The following is a 20,060-nucleotide window of genomic DNA, read 5'->3' on the forward strand; positions in this document are numbered from 1 at the left end:
TCACATTGCTACTGCTCAGCCCTGCCTGAGCGCCTGACACGTTTTTTTTGTTTGTTTGTTTGTTTTGTTTTTGTTTTTTTGGAGGGGGAGGGGTCCACTTTTGTTTTATTTATTTCTCAGAAGAGTTTCTCCTGGCCCTTTCCAGAGAGAAAATACAAAACAAGATGCAAAACTTTGTTTCATGTACATAAACAGCCTGTTGGAGTATAAAGAGCAACCGATAAGTGTTTCAGAAGAACATTGGCTTACTCCAGGGGCACTTCAGGAATAACCATGAGGAATAACCATGATTTCTCCTTTCGTCCCACTGGGATGTTCTTAAGTCATTAGTCACTGTTCTTTTACAAATTTGCCATGGAGAAGATATGAAGACTGGAAATCATGCTGACAATTGGGATAAGCCATTCTTAATCCCATCCCTGACCCAAATGCAATAGGCCATGTCTTTCTTTTAAAGAAGATAACTGTGAGAAAACAATTCCTAATCCAAAACTAGCATCCAGCTTGACAACCGAGTAGGCCAGACACCGATCCCACTTCCTGCCCAACTCACGCTCCGATGCCATCTTGTTCCCTCCCCCTCGCAGTAGCAGTGTCGCTCGCAGGTCACTCTCAACTCCCCTCCCCCCGTTGTTGCCCCGCCCTGACCCAGGGCCTGGGCTTATTGCTACTGTTTGTGTTACTACCGCTCAGCCCCTGCCTGATGGCCTGAGCTTCTGACTCATTTTTGCCCCGCCCTGACCCAGGGTCTGGGCTTGTTGCTACTGTTTGTACTGTTACTGCTCCACCCTGCCTGAGGGCCTGAGCACCTGACTCACTGTTGCCCTGCCCTGACTTATGGCCCGGGCTTTCTGTGCTTCTTTCAGTTGCTGCAAGGGCCGCCGAGGGAGACTCCCACTGCCGGACTAATTCCCCCAAGACATCAACAGTGTATAGTGAGGCAGTATGGCTCCCCGCCGCCCCGGAGAGGGATGAGCCCCGGCTAACCTCTTTACACCACATAATACCAAAGCTTCTTTGCAGGCCTCTCTCAATGCTGCTAGTACAGCCTCTTGTTCGTTTTGACTATTTGGTCCAGGGTCACAAATCACTTCACTATGGATCCTGTGGTGCACCACCCTGCCCAACTGCTACTCTGTGATGTACACCTCTCCCAGAATACATCAGATCAGACAGATGGATACTTGAAGTATTATAGTCGGGTTACACCATCCAATTCAGCCCCATTCCCTCTTCCTCATCCCTTTTGAGGGACCCTTCTCACAAGGGTCTCCTAAGGTAAGAGGTAGAATTTTTCCTGCTGCTGGGGGGCAATTGAACAGGTTCCTCACAGTTTCACCTAAAAAGACTTCTACTCCAGGTACTTCCTGGTTCCCAAGAGAAAAGGGGGATGGAGACTGAACCTGGACCCTGGGCTGGTGCAACCCATTAGGTGACCTAGGCGGTCGCCTAGGGCATTAACATTTGGGGGGCAGCAGCCACCCCGGTCGTCGGCGGTATTTAGGGGGTGGGACCATCCGCTGCCTCTGTCGGGGGCACCATTTCAGGCATGAGACCTTCCGCCGCCTAGGGCGCCAAAAAAGCTGGCGGCACTCCTGCCTGGACCTCAGGTCTCAGAATACTTTCCAAAAAATTGCAGAGATTCAGGATGGCATCCCTAGATACTGCTGATGGAAAATCTCTGATCAAAAGCTCATGGGCACGTGCGCATCCGTAGGGACAAAACATCTCGAAGCACTCCAGTTTCTGTACTGGTAATTAACCCCTCCTTATCCTCCTCTTACTCTTGCAACATGAAAGAAAGGAAACCTTCTTTGTTGTGTCTATAAATTAAAATAACCCGGATGGTCTTTTGTTATCTGATTATATAACCTGCACCTATCATTTTGGCCTGTAAGAGCTATGGGAGAACTCTCAGGTCTAGTCTGCTGGGGGTCTGCAGCCTGTGTGTTCAGGATGAATGTGTAAAAACTTGATTTCTGTCTGTAATTGTAAAAGGGGTCTCTAGCCATTATTGTGTTTGGGGTGAACGTTTCCTTAACTTATGATTTCCTTGTTTTTTAGTATTTGCATTGTTGTGAGAAAGTACAGCTAAGCAACCTTACCTCTAAATTAACCACGTTTTTTGTGTGGAAATATTGAAAAGGTGGCTGTCTCTGAACTCCCTTCCTAAATAAGCAAGAATACTCAAAAATTCATTAGTTGCATGGAGGCAATGATGGAACTGAAACTCCAGTCGACAATTTGATTTCTGAGCTAAATATGCAGCTCCGCTTGTTCACAAAGCAACAACGTGTTGTCTATTAGTTATGACTGACAAACCTCAAAAATTTCAGCATTTGGACCTGAATAGGCTCAGAAAATGCCAGATGGCTAATCAGATTTATTTCAACTTTTTAGGTCTCTTTTCTTCTATGTCTTGCCCAGATCCTTCCCTTCAGAGCAAGTAGATCATTCTCCCTTACCATTACACCAACTGCTTAACAATCTACAAGATGCCTTCTTTATCTCTCTCCACTTTTCCAAATCTCTCCTTAGTCCTCAAAATTAGAGCTGATCAGAACATTTTTGACAAAATGTTTTTTCATCAAAGTAAGCTGTTTCACCAACACTGAAATGTTTCACAGATATGTATGTATTTTGATTAAGTTTTTAACAAGAACATTTCCAAGGTCCAGGGTGGACTCTCTGGTCATTTCCAGGGGGAGAGAGAGAGAAACCCCAATTTGAAAACCTGACCTTTTCAATCCAAACATAAATGTTTAGACACAATTTCATTTTGCAAAAAAATTAAAAAGGTTTTGTTTTCCTTCCAATACAGAACAAAAAGAAATGTTGGCAATCTCTATTGTGCTGAGTTCCAACTCTTCTGTTATCTTACATGCCCCAGGCTTTTCCAGATCAAAGATGATATTTCAGAATACATTCACACACTTGTGAGCCTGGAGAAGGACACATGCATGCCAGATATGAAGACAGTGGCTATCCCTTCCACTAGTTCCAGAAATGCAGAGAGCCCTTCCTGCAATTTATTTTGCAGAATTTAAGATTTGGAAGGAGATGTGTTTGGGCTCTGGGATAGTGAACCCAAAAAACCTGCCCACTCCAATAGTACTCATTTTTTAATAATGCTAATTATTGAATGTTGACTTATATGACTATGAGCAAAACAGGCCTACTCCTCCATGTCCATATTTGAATTCTTCACAAAATTCCATAATTTTGAGAATAAATTTTGTCTTCAATGCAGTACAGCAAGGGTTTGCACAGGGAGAATTTTTCTTTAGGAAATCGTAAAAAATATGTGGACTTAACATATTCCAAGTGAAGTGGTGTCTGACTCCCTTTTGGAATTCACTGCCATTCAGTGACAGCTGTATCTTTTTTTCGGGAACTTCATAAATCATTTTGGTTTTTTTTTCTTGTTTTTCCACATCAGAGAATCCGGTGGAATAGATTGCGCAAAGCTAACCTACAATGCCAGCTATCAGTGTCACCTATAGCTAGGGTGACCAGACAGCAAGTGTGAAAAATCGGGACAGGGTGTGGAGGGTAATAGGCGCCTATATAAGAAAAAGCCCCAAATATCCCTATAAAATCGGGACATCTGGTCACCCTACCTATAGCACTGTCACTTCGCTATCTTCTTCTCCAGTGGGTCCTATTTATTGAAATGGAAAGCAGTGGGAGATCAGCACACTGAGCAGCCTGCCATGTCATGGACAAAAGGGGCTGACATTATATAGCTAAATTGTTGCACAGATACTTGATTTAAAAAATAAAAACCTGAATCTCTGTGCTGTAAAATACAACCATTTTGTACTAACCATGTCTTGAAACATTTACTGTTTACTGTGAATCAGTGGATGTGCTTGTGTCAGATGTGGAATGCTATCTGACATGCTATTAGGACTGCAGAATAGTGAACAGTTTTGTCAGTCTTGGGCAATACTGTTGATCTGCCCAGAGACAGTGAAAGGCAAACACTATGTAAATTAAATGAAAATAGTTTGTAATAAAATAATGTTTCTGTTTTCTGTCATTTTCTTTTATAATTGTTCTTTGTAATGGGAAGGGAGACATTCTTGGCAATAAGTAATTTTTCTTACACATACTATGGGTGAATCTTAAGTGGTCTGTTCCTGCAGAATGGTGGTAAAGACATAGGAAAGTATGACACATCTGAGAATAAAAGCAGTGCTATTGAATGTAAGCAGGGTTTGTAGATTTAAATTATCTGTCTCTTCCTACCATTTCAGTTCCTGCAAGATATTCTAGACACGTTGTTTGTGATTTTGGATGACAATACAGAAAAGTATGGCCTGTTGGTCTTCCAGTCACTGGTAAGTAACCCCATCCCATTAAATTAGTACTTTTCTTTCTCTGGTGGTCAGTATTTCCCGTGCTCTTATTACCTTACCACCATGCCTTATTGCTATTATCTTATTACCTTAAAATGTGTGAGAGATTCAGCTGGAGGTTCTACACCTGTATTTTTTTGTAACTTTATTGGGTGCAAGGAGTAGGATAACCATAGCCAAAATATGAGGAGAGAAGGATTACATCCATCAGTATGGGAGGGGCAAACAATAAGTCAAAGAGGAGCATTTCCATTGTCAGCATATGAAAAAAAAGCATCAACATCTGACTGTTTCTTAGCCTGTTCAGCTTGTTCATTTAATCCCAGGTGACATGTGCAGTTTGCTCTGTTATGGGTTCCCTTCTCTATCTTCCGCAGGTGTTCATCATAAATCTGCTACGTGACAGCAAATATTTCCATTTCCGACCTGTTATGGACATGTACATTCAGAAACACTTTGCAGGAGCACTGGCTTACAAGTAGGTTGTGTTTTGTCATCACTCCGTACAGTAACACTCTCAGACTTCCGAGTAGTATGGGCACCAGAGTCATCACTTTTACAGTAGCAGAGTATATCTGGTATTCAAAAGCAAACATTCTGGAGAAAAAAAATTGTAGCATGACTTCTAAATCTAGCCACAGAGAGAGGCTGCTGAATGTCATGCCAGTCCTAGTTCCAGTCTTAGCCTGCAGGGGCTAGGAATGCTGTGAAGTGAGGAAGTCACTCAGCAGCTACTAATTAGAAACTGTGTTGTTTGATGGGCCCCACAGAGCATCCAACCTTCCTATACTAGAAGGATGCTGGCTACTTGAGGCCTGCATGAAACTTAAGCAGAGATCATGGAAATGATTCTTACATTTCTTACCAGGAATGCATCCATTGGCACAAAACCAATAGCTTCCACTTTAGGGAGATAAATCACCTATTCTCTAATGCCCTCTTCTTTGAAACTAGCCATAGGAAAAGGTAAGTATTCAGATTAGATCCAGGTATTCTATTCTGTGAGATTAAAGGCAGAATGTTCATTTCAATAGAGAATTAGAAAATTAATTTCCATTAACATTCAAAAGAGTGGTGAGCCTTCTTTTCAAGTATATTACAATGAAATCTTACTTCATGAGTCAGATTTAGAAAGCAGTAGCAATTATTAGCCAGGATTGTAATTTATCTTTCTTCCAAATTGCTTCTTGTACATAATTTAGTGGCTCCCAAACTGGGTCAAAACAAAGTGAAGACAACAATCTTCCAGCTCCATCATTCTTGGTCCTGATATTATAGGAGACTCAAGCTATAGTGTATTGAAAAAATCTTAAATAGGTTACATTAAAAATGTTCTTTTAAAACAGATTGGAAACTGTATGTTTGGTATGGGATCACAAAGCACAGTGAAGTTCAGAATGATGAGAAAGCAGTTTCACAATTTTTAATAATCAGTGTCATCTTTGATCTAAGGGAAATGTTATTTGCAGTTCTATTTTCTTCTGATGAGCTGGTGTCTAAACAAACTTGTTCTTCAGCATATGTAATACCTCAGGGCATTCTAAACAGTCTTGTGCACTTTAGGAAATTAGATGAAGGTATTTTCTCTATGTTTTTACATAAGTTGGTCTCTTCCAGTTTCAAACAGTTTCTGAAAATTGCTTATCTATAAGAGCCTTACTCAGATTGCTTAGCCAAAGAGAAATACTACATGTATTTTATTTTCTGTAAACTGATTCTTTTCTTTATTTGAAGTGATTTGTTATAACCCCTTTTTGATTCTTTGTTTCTTGCCATCTGAGTTAATTATGGACGGAGAGTTATTTTTTGGTGTCAGAAATTTCTTTTTTACATTTAAATTAATGTATATGTCATTACTGTAAACTTGGTTGTTTAGACTAATATGCCTAATTATTAGAAGTGAGTGTAACAAGAGAGCACATTGCATTTCTTGCTGTCTAAGGAAACAACTGCCAAGTCGTTTAAAAAAAAAAAACAGAAGGTTTCAGGGTTGGCCACTTTCAGTTAATTGCTTGATGTTTCTGTCAATGTGTCTCTTACTCAGAGAACTGATCCGATGTTTGAAGTGGTACATGGACCGATCAGCTGAGCTTGTACGACAAGATCATATCCAGGAAGCAATGAGGGTATGTGTTTGTTGTAAATACCTGTATGTTCAATGTGGCTGTGGCTTCTACACAGCTGAGGCTGCTCTAAGGCACATGAAACCTGGTCTTGAACAGATTTCCAGTACTCATTTGTCCAGAGCAAATTTCAACTTTTTGTCAAAAACTGCACAAATTCTAATCTTAAGGTGAAATTCACCCTTGTGCAGAGGGCAGTACAATGTCTATGCCTCCTTAACTCCTACCAAAACCTTATTTTGTGGATTTAAGTGATATTTTTGTGGGGCGTTGGCCTTGTGCTGGCCCTCTGCACAGTAGTAAATTTCACCTTTATAGAAGTAACATTTTATAGCGATTAGAGTACAGACTGGGAGTCTGTAGTTCTGGGTTTTATTTCTGGCAGTGACACAGACTGGAAGAAGCTCTAGAATATTTTAACAGTAAATGGACCCTTGAGTGGACCATGGTGATGACAGATACCATCACATAGAGCATGGATCAGTTGTCAATTAACAGAGCGTGATTTTGAAAGAAAACACAGCTTCTCATCCCTGTGCGTGAACCAGGGGAATAGTTTTTGCACTAGTTCAGTTCCACAGCAAACAAATAAAATGCTACCTTTTTACTACAATTATAGTATAACAGCAAGAACTCAAAGTCACTAAGATTAAGAGGTTTACTATAGAAAGACCATTGAATTTGGAATTCAGATGTTCACTAGGTGGAGAAACACAAACTTCTTTCTGAGTTCGCCTTTGTTGAACCCAGAGGAATGAAAGTTGGCTTCACTGACAGGTTCTCAAATAGATCATTTCATCTTGAGCAGGTCCAACCTTTTTCAGCAGATTCTGGGACAGGCAAACAGAAGTATGTCACCCTTTCTCATAAATGACATTTCCAGCTAGTATACACCTTCACATTTATGCTAATGATGCTCAGATGTTTCAGTAACTGTGGAAAGAGAGAAACAAATTGTTTCTAGTGCTCTGACACAGATCAGACTTTGAATGCTCTTTTTTTTTTTTTGAAGGATGGATAGTTTTATGTCAAAGGCCTGTAAGGTCAAGGTCCATTTGTTGACTTCACATTTTAAAGTTCATTGCTGTGTCTGCATCCTGAACATTAGCTTCAGTTCAGGAACTATGTAAAGCATCTGTATAGAGATGGACCATTATTGCTACCAGCATCATTTCAAATTGCCTATGTAGCCTTTGGTAGAAGGTTTCACCAAGCAGTAATCCAACAAAGGGTCCACACTTCTGAGTTGCTACTTCTTTAAGTCCATACGATCACAAGACTGGTAACAGACTTGAAGAAAATGTACTTAATTCCTGAAAAATTACTTTTTGTTTATTTCTCTGTGCTCATCTGATAGTCTTTCCCTTGCTTTAAATGTTCCCTACCACCTCCTTCAAGCTGTATTTCCAATCTTTTGTGCTTCATATTGTCTGTGCTGTAAAACAGTAGGATTCATTGAGTATTTGAAAACTAAAGCAGAGGGCTTTGGTGCCGCACGCACGCACAAACTATTTTGCCTTTGCCGCTTGCAGAAACTTAATTTCCAGTTAGGGACTGAAGTCCCTTTTGTCTCTGTTAATTGTCAGACAATGCCTCCAAGATAATAGCGTTCAAGAAAACAGAAGGTTTCAGGGCATTTCAATTGATTTCTACTTCTCTAAGGGCCTTACACTCTACAACTGTGATTTTGTAGACTAACTGAACTTCTAACATTTAACATGATTTGTTAGTGTTCATGCACTAGCTTTTCTGCCATCACAGCCATGTGTTTGCATCCACAACTAGTGCTCTGCCTAACTCCGTGAGGGCATTCTGGGGAGCCATTGCAGCAATAGCTGCCTGCCTCCAGAGGCATGGGTCTTTTTAAGGACCCTTTTTTTCATAGAGGATTATGGAACATCATATACAATTCCTATAATCCTCTTCCTTGGGTCACAGTGACCTTTCCCTTTTATGGAGAATTTCAAGTCACTTCACATTGCTGCATCCTCCAACTTCTGGAATTTGGTGGTTGACAGCCTGGAAGCAAAGCAGGGCAGAAATTGTAATACACTCAGAGCACTCTGTAAAGAAGGAAGATGCAAATGAAGAGGTTTATTATATTTCCAAACTGAATCACGAGGAAAGTGGTTTCTGGGTCAGGTCAAATGTTATGTACTAATGAGACAGTGTTGTGTAAATTAAAAAGGAAGTTGAACTGGCCCATTTGATCAAGGTTACCACTGTACCAGAGATAATGGAAGACTTTGAACATTGTGACTTCTCAAACTGTGCTGAGACTATTGATGAATCTCATTTCCCAATTCTTTGTCCTTAAAATCAGTCCACAGATTTCTACAAGCATAAGTCTTACTGGCTGTTGCAAATCTTAGAGAGCAAGTCCTGGAACTCACACTGGCTGACCAGGCAAGATGCATGATGTGAGAATGTTAAAGAATTCCACTTGTGACAGGCAGGAATAGTTCTTCTTTGAGTGCTTGCTCATATCGATTCCAATTAGGTGTGCACATGCCGCGTGTACGATCGTTGGAAGATTTTTACCTTAGCAACACTCGGTGGGTCAGCTGAGGCGCCCCCTGGATGGCGCCTTCACGGCGCCGGATATATACCCCAGGCGACCCAGTGGCCCCTCAGTTCCTTCTTACCGCCCGTGACGGTCGTTGGAACTGTGGAGCGCAGCTTAGCTGAACTCCACTTCCCCAGCTTCTAGTGTAGCACTTGTTTATAGTTGTAAATAGTTTTAAGTAATTGTTATTAGTTCTTTAGTAGTAGTTAATAGTTATTGTTCTTAGTGTAAATAGTAGTTGGGGGTAAGGGGCTTCTCCCCTCCCCATCCTCCCCGTACGCAGGCTGATGCCTAGGTCCCCGGGTTTCAAACCGTTCTCGGCCTGCCTTAAACCAATGCCTGTGGGAGACCCCCCACGACTCCTGCTTGAAGTGCCTGGGGGAATCCCATCAATCTGACAAGTGCCAAGTGACAATTTGTAAGGCATTCAAACCTCGGATTAAAAAGGAGTGGGACTTTCGCCTGAATCAGCTCCTTATGGAAGCGGCACTTAGCCCGATGTCCTCGGCCCCGCATCAAGACTCGGTGCTGACTTTGTTGGTTCGAAGCGCGCCTGCGGCACCAGAAGGGTCAGCGCCACATCCAGACACCGGCAAAGACTCCTGGCATCAGACATCTCCGGCACCCTTACCAACACGGCGTCACTCCCTGTTTCTGGGACCGAAGAAGCAGCGCAAGCAATCTGCTGCCCCCTTGCAGTTGCCGTTGCCACCTGTGCTTCCCTCGGAGCCACGTCCCGTGTTGGAGTGTCCAGCAAAGGCATCAACCCCGGTACCGTTGACTCCGGCACCCCAAGAGCCGTCGAGTCTGGTGCACATAAGCTCCCCAGTGTGTACCGTGGTTGAGCTCAGGCTGCCATCCACTCCAGAGACCTTCTCCACGGCGCGCAACCTCATTGCACTCACAAAGTTGAGACCATCACAGCCTTCGGTACGGCCGGTACGGGCTGTTCCCTCAAAAAGAAAGCCCTCCATGCTTTGCCCTCTGTCGCAGAGTGAGATAGGACGGCACCGATCCCGGTCCCAATCCCGGTGACAGTCCCGATCCAGATGCTGGTCTCGTTCACAGCACCGCCCACAGTCCCGGCACCAATCACCGTCTCAGTACCAGTCGCACTCGGTACCAGTCGCTCCACCTCACGAAGATCTACTTCTCGGTATGGTCGGTACCGGTCCAGCTCCCAGCACCGATCCCAAAGCTGGTCTGAGCGCCGATCTACTCGTAGTCGATCCCGGCACCATTCCAGCCATAAATCTTCATCAAGGTCCAGATCCATCTCTGGGCACCGATATGACTGCTGGTCCCGATCGGGATCGCGGTACTGCTTGAGACCACGGCGCCAATCTCCATCTCCACGGCACAGTACGGTACCGCACGACAAGGTGACACAGCAAATGTGCTCGGCTCCACCTCGACCATCCCACCCCGCCTCGAGGTCATCCCAAGCAGAAAGTGGCTACCATGTCCAGGACCAAGATGTGGATGGTGTTAGCCAATGGCAGGATGAGGGCCAGGATCCTGGTCAGGGACCTCTGCAATGGTCCTTTTGGACCCCTTGGGCTTACCATCAGGCCCAGGATGTCCCCTCGGGGGCTTCTTGCTCTGCTCACTCGGAGCCCCTGGTACTGGATGCCACTGTGAGTCGCCCTTCCTCGGGTGGCTTGGAGGCGACAGCCCTGCCCCCAGTCCAGGCCCATGCCCCTAGCATGTTGGACCTAGGGCAGCCGGACCCTCCCCAGCAAGACCTTCCCCAGGACCCATTAGTCCCCAGAGGTAGCCTCCTCATCTTCATCCGACGAGGCGGTGGTGGGTACGTCCTCCTCTGGCCCCCCACCTATAGACCTCTGTGCCCACCAGGAGTTTCTCCGCAGGATGGCACAAAACATGAGCCTGCAGGTAGAGGAGGTGGTGGAGATAGAGGATCCAGTAGTGGACATTCTGTCTGCCGACCCACCGACCAGAATAGCCTTGCCCTTTATCCGGACTATTCAGGCTAATGCCACCACGATCTGGCAATCTCCAGCCTCTATTCCTCCTATTGCCAAAGGGGTGGAGAGGAAGTATTTGGTCCCCTCCAAAGACTACGAATACTTGTATACTCACTCCCAGCCGTGCTCCCTCGTTGTACAGTCCATTAACGAGAGGGAAAGACATGGCTAACAAGCTCCCGCTCCTAAATCCAAGGATGCTAGATGCCTGAATTTATTTGGGCACAAAATTTACTCCACTGGCGGCTTGCAGCTCAGAGTGGCTAACCAGCAGGCCCTCTTGAGCCAATACAATTATAATACCTGGAACTCAATGCAGAAGTTCAAAGAACTTATTCCTCAGGAGTCCAGGGAGCAGTTCGGGACCCTACTAGAGGAGGGCAAGAAGGTAGCCAGGACATCTTTACAAGCCTCAATACATGCGGCAGACTCGGCGGCTAGGACGCTAGCCTCGGGCATAGCTATGCGCCACATCTCGTGGCTACAGATCTCCGGTCTCCCACCGGAACTCCACCAGACTATACAGGATCTACCCTTTGATGGCCAGGATCTGTTTTCAGAGAAGACGGACTCCAGGCTTCAGAGTCTGAAGGACAACCGGGCCATCATGCGTTCACTGGGCATACATACCCTGGTGACGCAACATAGGCCCTTCCGACCCCAACCGCAGCACACCTACCCTAACCCCCAGCCAAGACAGGACTTCCTTTAGAAGATGCGGCCGGGGTGGTAGGCGGAGACAGTCTGGTCCAAAGACGGACCAGAACCAGAGTCCCCCCAAACCATCGGCAGGGCCCAAACAAAATTTTTGAAGGTGCGCCTGAGGGTGGAGCACCAGTCTCCTTCCAGGATCCTTCCCTGCCTTTCAACAACCTCGCCTCTCCTATTTCCTACATGCGTGGTCCCGTATAACGTCAGACCGCTGGGTCCTACATATGATGGAAAGTGGATACCGCCTTAAATTTGTTTTTCCCTCCCTCCCGCCCATCCCTCTTCAGGGACCCTTCTCATGAGCAATTCCTTCTACATTGCTCCTAGCTATTGGAGCGATAGAGGAGGTTCCAAGGGAACCGAGAGGCAAGGGGTTTTACTTACGTTATTTCCTAATCCCCAACGCAAAGGGAGGGCTACGGCCCATCCTGGATCTGTGCAGACTCAACAAATTCGTGGTAAGGTTGAAGTTCCGCACGGTTTCCCTGGGGACTATTATTCCTTCCCTGGATCCTGGAGACTGGTACGCTGCCCTCGACATGAAGGACGCATACTTCCACATAGAGATTTACCCGCCACACAGGCATTTCCTTTGCTTTGTGGTCAACCAACAGCACTTCCAATTTACCATCCTTCCCTTTGGTCTATCCACAGCACCAAGGGTCTTTACAAAGTGTATGGCTGTCGTAGCTGCCTCACTCCGTTGACATCGGATCCAAGTGTTTCCGTACCTCGACGACTGGCTCATTCAGGGTCGCTCCAGGGACCAGGTGCAATCTCATGTTCAGTTCACCATGAGCTTGTTCAGACAGCTGGGCCTGCTGCTCAATGTCGAAAAGTCCACTTTGGAGCCGACCCAAAGAATAAACTTCATCGGCGCAGTCCTAGATTCGAGACTCGCCCACGTGTGTCTACCGCACGTGCGCTTTCAGTTCTTGGTGAGCATCATCCACAGCTTCCAAGGCTTCCCGACCTAAACAGTATGTATGTGCCTGGGTCTCCTGGGACACATGGCGTCTTGTACCTTCATGACCAGACACGCCTGACTGCGCCTCTGTCCACTTCAGGCCTGGCTCTCAACCATATACTACCCAGGCCGGGACAGCATGGGCACAGTGGTCACGGTACCGCCGGAAGTCTTAACCTCACTGGACTGGTGGCTGAACCCCAACTCAGTATGCCAAGGGGTACCATTCCATGCCCCACAGCCCTCCCTGGCCCTAACCATGGATGCATTGTCTTTGGGCTGGGGCGCTCACCTTGTGGACCTTCGCACACAGGGCCTTTGGTCCACACAAGAGATATCCCTCCACATCAATGTACGGGAGCTGAGAGCAGTGCGCCTGGCTTGTCAAGTGTTCCACAAGCACCTTCAGGGCCGTTGTGTTGCAGTTTTCACAGACAACACAACAGCCATGTTTTATATCAACAAACAAGGGAAAGTGCGATCATCCCCCCTCTGTCAGGAAGCCATTCACCTGTGGGAATTCTGCATAGCCCACTCAATCTACCTGGTGGTGTCATTTCTCCCAGGAATCCAGGACACCTTAGCCGACCGCCTCAGCAAATCCTTCCAGGCTCACGAGTGGTTGATTCGCCCGGACGGTATCCATTGTGTTTTCCGGAAGTGGGGGTTTCCCCAGATAAACCTATTCGCCTCTCGCGAGAATTGGAAGTGCCAGGTGTTCTGCTCTCTCTCTCTGCACTCCCCGGATTCCCTGTCAGACGCCTTCCTAATACTGTAGAAAGACCACCTGTATTACGCTTTTCCTCATTTCCCGTTAGTCCACAGGGTCCTGCTCAAGTTGCGCAGGGACAGAGCCCACTTAATTTTGGTTGCCCTGGCGTGGCCCAGGCAGCACTGGTATACCACTCTCCTAGATCTGTCGGTGACCATTCCAATTCCACTTGCGTTGTGGCTGGACCTGCTCACTCAGGAACACGGACGACCCTGACATCCCAATCTGCAATCCCTCCACCTCACAGCGTGGATGCTGCAGGGCTAACTCAATCTGAGCTACGTTGCTCCTGCTCGGTACAGCAGGTACTTTTGGGTAGCAGAAAGCCCTCTACCAGGTCCACGTATTTGGCCAAGTGGAAGCGTTTTTCCTGCTGGTGTGCTCTGAGCAATACTGCCCCCCTGGAGGCACCAGTACCTATCATCTTAGACTACTTCTTGTCCTTGAAACAGCAGGGCCTAGCAGTTTCATCCATCAGAGTACACCGAGCAGTGATTTCAGCCTTCCACCCGGGTGAAAATGGGCACTCGGTCTTCTCCAATCCCATGGTCAGCAGGTTCCTCAAGGGATTAGAACGTCGGTACCTGCACATTCGGCATACGGCCCCTACGTGGGACCTCAACCTGGTCCTATCCAGACTTATGGGTGCCCCATTCGAGACGATGGCCACCTGCTCACTCCTGTACCTTTCCTGGAAGACAGCCTTCCTCGTAGCTATCACCTTGGCGACCACACCCTGCCTTCCTTCCTAAGATGGTGTCTGCCTTCCATGTCAACCAAGACATCTTCCTCCCGGTCTTCTATCTTAAGCTGCACACTTCTCGACGGGACCAACAGCTGCACTCCCTAGATGTTCGCAGGGCCATCGCCTTTTACACTGAACGAACAAAACCTTTTAGGAAGACTACCCAGCTGTTCATAGCTGTGGCAGACCGGATGAAGGGCCTTCTGGTCTCCATCCAGCGCATCTCGTCCTGGATCACATCATGCATCCGTGCGTGCTATGACTTGGCTGGTGTCCCAACTGCACAACTTACTGCCCACTCCACTGAGGCTCAAGCTTCGTCCTCTGCTTTCCTGGTTCATATACCCATACAGGAGATATGTAGGGCAGCAACTTGGTCATCGGTGCATACCTTTGCTACCCACTATGTGATAGTCCAACAGTCAAGGGGTGACACGGCATTTGGCTCAGCAGTTCTGCACTCTGCAACATTTTACTCCAACCCCACCGCCTAGGTAAGGCTTGGGAGTCACCTAATTGGAATCGATATGAGCAAGCACTCGAAGAAGAAAAGATGGTTACTCACCTTTGTAACTGTTGTTCTTTGAGATGTGTTGCTCATATCCATTCCAAACCCGCCCCCCTTCTCCTCTGTTGGAGTAGCTGGCAAGAAGGAACTGAGGTAGCGCTGGGTCAGCTGGGGTTTATATCCGGCGCCATGAAGGTGCCACTCCAGGGGGCACCTCAGCCAACCCACCGACTGTTGCTAGGGCAAAAATCTTCCGACAATCGTGCACACCTAATTGGAATGGATATGAGCAACATATCTCGAAGTCCAACAGTTACAAAGTTGAGTAACTGTCTTTTTTTCACCAGTAGGGACATTAATAATGTGTGTCTGCCAGCTGTGGGGATCCAACCTATCCTTTGCTTCCTTAGACAATGTAGTTATAGGTACCCAGACTATGAGGATGGCATCAAACAGCACTTCAGCTGCTACTTCAGCCGTGCCAAAACGGAAGACTGAAGGGAAGGGGGAGGTGCCTACTGAAGCAAAATGGCATGGCCTCATTGCTGCTGCTTGTGTACTCCATGTGATGAGAATGGAGAGCACTATGTTTTCATATGGGGTACTGGCACTCAGTTCTATCCATTTTCTCAGCTAGCTGTGAGTCCTGTGATTACTATTGCTGATCATGCTGGGCTAGTTAGCATAATAAAGCGTGCACTACGACAGTATTTTTTTCTTACACTGACACTTAGCTCACCCCTAGAGTGCATTTCTGCCAATTGATACGTAGAATTATAGAATCATAAAAATACAGCTAGTTTCCTGTTTAGATCAGTGTTTTTTAAAATATGTTAGTTAAAGCATTTTAGCAGACACTTTTTTAAAATACACTGTTTATCCTAGTCTGTACAAGCCATATTGTGACATTTCACTCTACTGTAAAAAACTCACTGAGGTAATCCTCTGGAACCGCAGTAATTATCACTCACTATATAGTGTTAAATGCTGTATTTCAAGAAGATTATTCCCCCTCTGCCTGGGCTAAATAGGGACAAAGAGATGTTGCCATATGGGGAGAGAGAAAGAAGAATCCCTAACTCCCCCTGCAACTGTATTCAGCTGGGAGAAAAGGGAAGCCTGTTTGCTACTGTACAACTGCTCCTTGCTGGTAGTAAAGTTATGGCCTTCCAGAGACCCTCACATCCTGCTCCTGCCTCCTTCTATACACACATACTGCTATTTCTACATGCAGCTGCAGGGGATAAAGAGAGGCCAGGCCATCGTGGCCAGAGTGAAGAGCAGGGTTTTTTTCCCCCGGTAGGCACTCTTCTGTTACTCTAAGGGTATTTGAACATTTGGAGCTGGAGGTATAATTTCCAGTTTGAGGAGACATATTTGTGCTAGCTCTGATTGAGCTAGGCATGCTACAAATAGCATAGCCACAGCAGCACAAGCATCAGTAGGGGCTAGCCACCCCAAGTACATGCCTAGCATATTATGCCATCTTGGGTATCTCTACACAGCAATCAGTGGTGTGACTGCAGCACATGTAGATATACCTAAGCTAGCTTTGATCTGGCTAGCTTGAATTCCAATAGCAGTGAAGCTGCAGCAGCAGGGGCTATACAAGCCCACCCATGACCCTGGTATTTACTCAAGTGGCTAGCCCATGCAGCTGCAGTATCATTGCTATCTTTTCTAGGAACAAAAGATGTATTCTCAGCTCAAGTTAGTTAATTCATGGTAAAATCCTGTTGAAGACAAAGTAGTTTGTAGTTCTCATGTAAGTTAGAAAGTTGACTGAAAGACTAGGCTCCCCCATAGTTTTTAGGTCAACCAGCTAACTTGTATGAAAACTACCTACTGCATTATCTTCACTAGGATTTTGCCTTAATTCAGTTAACTTGAATTAAGAACAGAACTTTTATCCTAGTTAGAGATTTCCATAGTGAAGATTGTTGGTGAGGAGGGAACACTTAGCTACGAGCAGGATGTACATAACTGTGTTTTAATTTACAAAACCTGTTTTTCTTTCCCTGTTCTCTGTGAATGAAGAATTCCATTATTAATAATGTTATTAAAATCTTCCTGGCTCTCTTTAAAGCTCCTTTATCCCTCTCTTTCTTTGTTACTCTTATTCCTCTCTTATTCATTAAGGCCTTGGAATATCTTTTCAAGTTCATTGTCCAATCTCGGATCCTTTACTCGAGAGCTACTTGTGGAATGGAGGAGGAACAATTTCGTTCCAGTATCCAAGAGCTTTTCCAGTCCATCAGATTCGTGCTCAGCTTGGACAGCAGGAGCTCAGAGACTCTCATCTTCACACAGGTTAGTTATTTTCTATACTCGAATACAGGAAGTGCAGAGGCAACTATTTTGTGCACAAGCAACATATTCATCCAATAGTTAAGAGCCATAATTTGTGCTCTTTTACAGGCTGATTTTACAGAAATGAGTAACATAGTTGCACAGTAATTTTAGACAGTGAACAGATGCAGAACAGCTGGGCAGTTTTACAGTGAAGAAGGGAGACAAATGGATTGTCATGTTATGTGGTTAGAGTAGACATTCCATATTCTTGTTGTTTTTATGTTAAGTGTCTCATTCATAAGCACGTCTCAGAATTGGCACAGAGGAATTTTAATTCCTTTATTAGTCACAAAGAAAAGTAACAGCTCAAGTCAATACCGTAGGTCACAGCAGCTGCGCATAGTGGAAAAGTTCTGATTGATGTGTAGTTAACAAATAGGAAACCCTAGAAAAATTCACATCCTCAGTTTCACCATCACTACTGAAATCAATTGTGGATTGACTACAACCATATTATGATATCCTTATTCATGTTTGGTAATGCCTTACTCTGCAAACAGTCCCATTGACTAAAGTGGGAGTTCACATAAGGTAAGACACTCCTCAGTGTGAGTAAGGATGTCACAGTCTGGCTCTGTGTTATTGTAAAGATCACTATACTAACATTTAAAACTTAACACTTTACACAGTAGGATCTTTTGTTGTATGTACATACCCTAGCTCAGAGGCTCTCAAATTGTGATTTGCATAGAGCTGACTGGTAATGCGGTGCTGGTTCTCGACATTCTCCGTTGTTAAAATGCAATAAAAGACAGTTACAGATACATTTAATATTGTCCTAATAGGATTTTCCATGGAAGCAATTGCTGTAGTTGTCACAATAAAGTTTAATTATCCCAGTGGGAGGGAAAGTGGTCAGCAAGACAATCTCTCTCTCAAGATGTGGTCCACATTATGACAAAGTTTGAGAACCACTGCTGCAGTCTTTGGTTTAATCACTTAGCAAGAGTATGGACCAGGGTCATCAGAAATCACTGCAACTTTCTACCAAGAAACTGACATTCGGAGGAAAATAGTGTCTGGGGAAACTATTCTTTTGTTTTTCATTTGGGCTATCGTAAATACATAAGGGAAGCTGAACTGAGGACAGGATAGTTCTCTCTCTCTCTCTTTTTGCCCTGTGTTACTACTGTCTTTCAAAATGTCTTCATTTCAGGCATTTGTATATTTATAAAACCTGTCCTGTTTAATATTTGAAAAGTTTACTTTTTGTTTCCCACTTGCCATTGTGTTGCCCCCTCGACCCTCATTGCCCCATAGGCCCCTCAGCCTGGAGGACAGGTGAGCGGAGCTGGGATATGTGCCCCACAAAAGTGTGGTGGTACTTCAAGGCCGTCGTTTAATTCTGTAAGTAATAATCACCTTGCCTGCACCGCTCTTTCATCATGGATATGCCTCGTGACTCTCCTTTCCCTACCCAAATCCATCTTTTCCTGCATATAATCTTGGAGTGCAGTGTATAACTGTTTAGGTTTTTTTTTAAATAGGGAAAGAGATGTGGAATATTCTGATAATGGATTGAACATGTAGGATTTCAAACACTGAAAATACAGTACAAGTGGTCATCAATACCTACGTGAGTCAACTTGCTCAGGAGAACCAACAATGAGTGGAAAAAATATATCCAATCAGTCATGAAAGAGAACAGATATTGGATCTTATTCATCCATCAGTAAACAAGTTATATTTAATAACTACATGGTCATGAAAAACAATGACAAGAAAGAAAATATTTTAGATCCAGTATTGAAAGAGAAGAGATATTGGATCTTATGCATCCTTCATTATAAAGGATGCTTAACATGTTAATAGTCAGGAGAAGCAATGGTAGGAGAGAAGATATTTTAGACAAATGATGAAAGAGAAGACTTACTTGGACCTTGCTCATCCTTTCTGCTTCTACCAGGATGATTGTGACAAATGGCAATTTACAAGTTCAAGCCTTTTGTTATAATGATTAGGTTCTTTAAGTGCATGTATCATCGTATGATACTAACGCTAGTCCAGTGCTTGTCTGTTGGATATTTCATATCAATACTGATCCAGTAATGTTCTAGCAAAGACTTAAATCTAATAGTGAAGGTGGTTATTTAGAACAGCCCTGTTCCTGTTTCATTGTTTATATTTTCATACACTGATCCAGAGTTAGGTCTTTTGAGTGAATAAAAAGCAACCCAGATAACTGGAAAACTATTAAGCCATGACAGAAATGCTCAAGGCCTTAGCAAAAATCTTTCTTCACACTTCTCCTTTCACCCAGGATGTTAGAGATCTCTCTCTCCATGCTTCTTTCCCGACCATCACAGTGAAATTGATTCTGCCCTCTTTCCAGTTCAATGATCTGACAAGAGGAATATACCAGACCATTGCAGATACTTGTACAGAGAGCAGCCATACCCTTCTAAGAATTAATAAACCATCACAGAGATCCCACCGGTTATCTAGCATATTATTGAACTATTACTAGGTTTCCTAAATCATTACAGAAATCCTCCCACTCAGAAGAAAGATTTATAGGCAGGCTTCAGGCAAACTGTTGCAAGAATACCCAGGGCCATAATACCCAGCCCAAAGGCTGTCACAGACCTCCCAAAATTAGTCCACAGAATCATCAGATTATCAAAGAGATAAACTGATGTAGAGATTCACAGCCATTGTAATAGCCTTCAAAGAGATACCTTGAAATATTTCAAAACTCAGATTGTTATTAGTTTAATTAAAAATCTATATGTTGCATGTGATGGCACTTGTAAGCTCTTTAGGCCACTATGTAATCAAAATTGATTACAAGACAAGATGCTGGGGGAGATAACAGGCAAGAGAAATGGAGGAAGGGGTGAAGGAATATAGAGAATGTTACGGACTATACAGGACAAATTGTTAGTTCTAAAAGGCTTTTGTTTTTATTTTATTCATAATTGCATTTTTTATTTTTATTGTGTAAGGGACATTAGCTAGAGGATCATT

The 20,060-nt window shown here is 44.5% G+C and overlaps 1 protein-coding gene across 1 annotated transcript in view; it reads left to right on the top strand.

Moving 5' to 3' along the window:
* The window catches only part of DOCK3 (dedicator of cytokinesis 3), a 641,328-nt gene that overhangs the window by 489,675 nt on the left and 131,593 nt on the right, over positions 1 to 20,060 (top strand). Inside the window, exons 20-23 of the mRNA XM_045024316.1 lie at positions 4,260 to 4,343; positions 4,739 to 4,839; positions 6,406 to 6,487; positions 16,881 to 17,051. Of these exons, the coding sequence (XP_044880251.1) occupies positions 4,260 to 4,343; positions 4,739 to 4,839; positions 6,406 to 6,487; positions 16,881 to 17,051 (438 nt within the window). The remainder of the gene's footprint in view (positions 1 to 4,259; positions 4,344 to 4,738; positions 4,840 to 6,405; positions 6,488 to 16,880; positions 17,052 to 20,060) is intronic.

Source organism: Mauremys mutica, chromosome 7, assembly GCF_020497125.1.
Source record: "Mauremys mutica isolate MM-2020 ecotype Southern chromosome 7, ASM2049712v1, whole genome shotgun sequence".
Classification (NCBI taxonomy): domain Eukaryota; kingdom Metazoa; phylum Chordata; order Testudines; family Geoemydidae; genus Mauremys; species Mauremys mutica.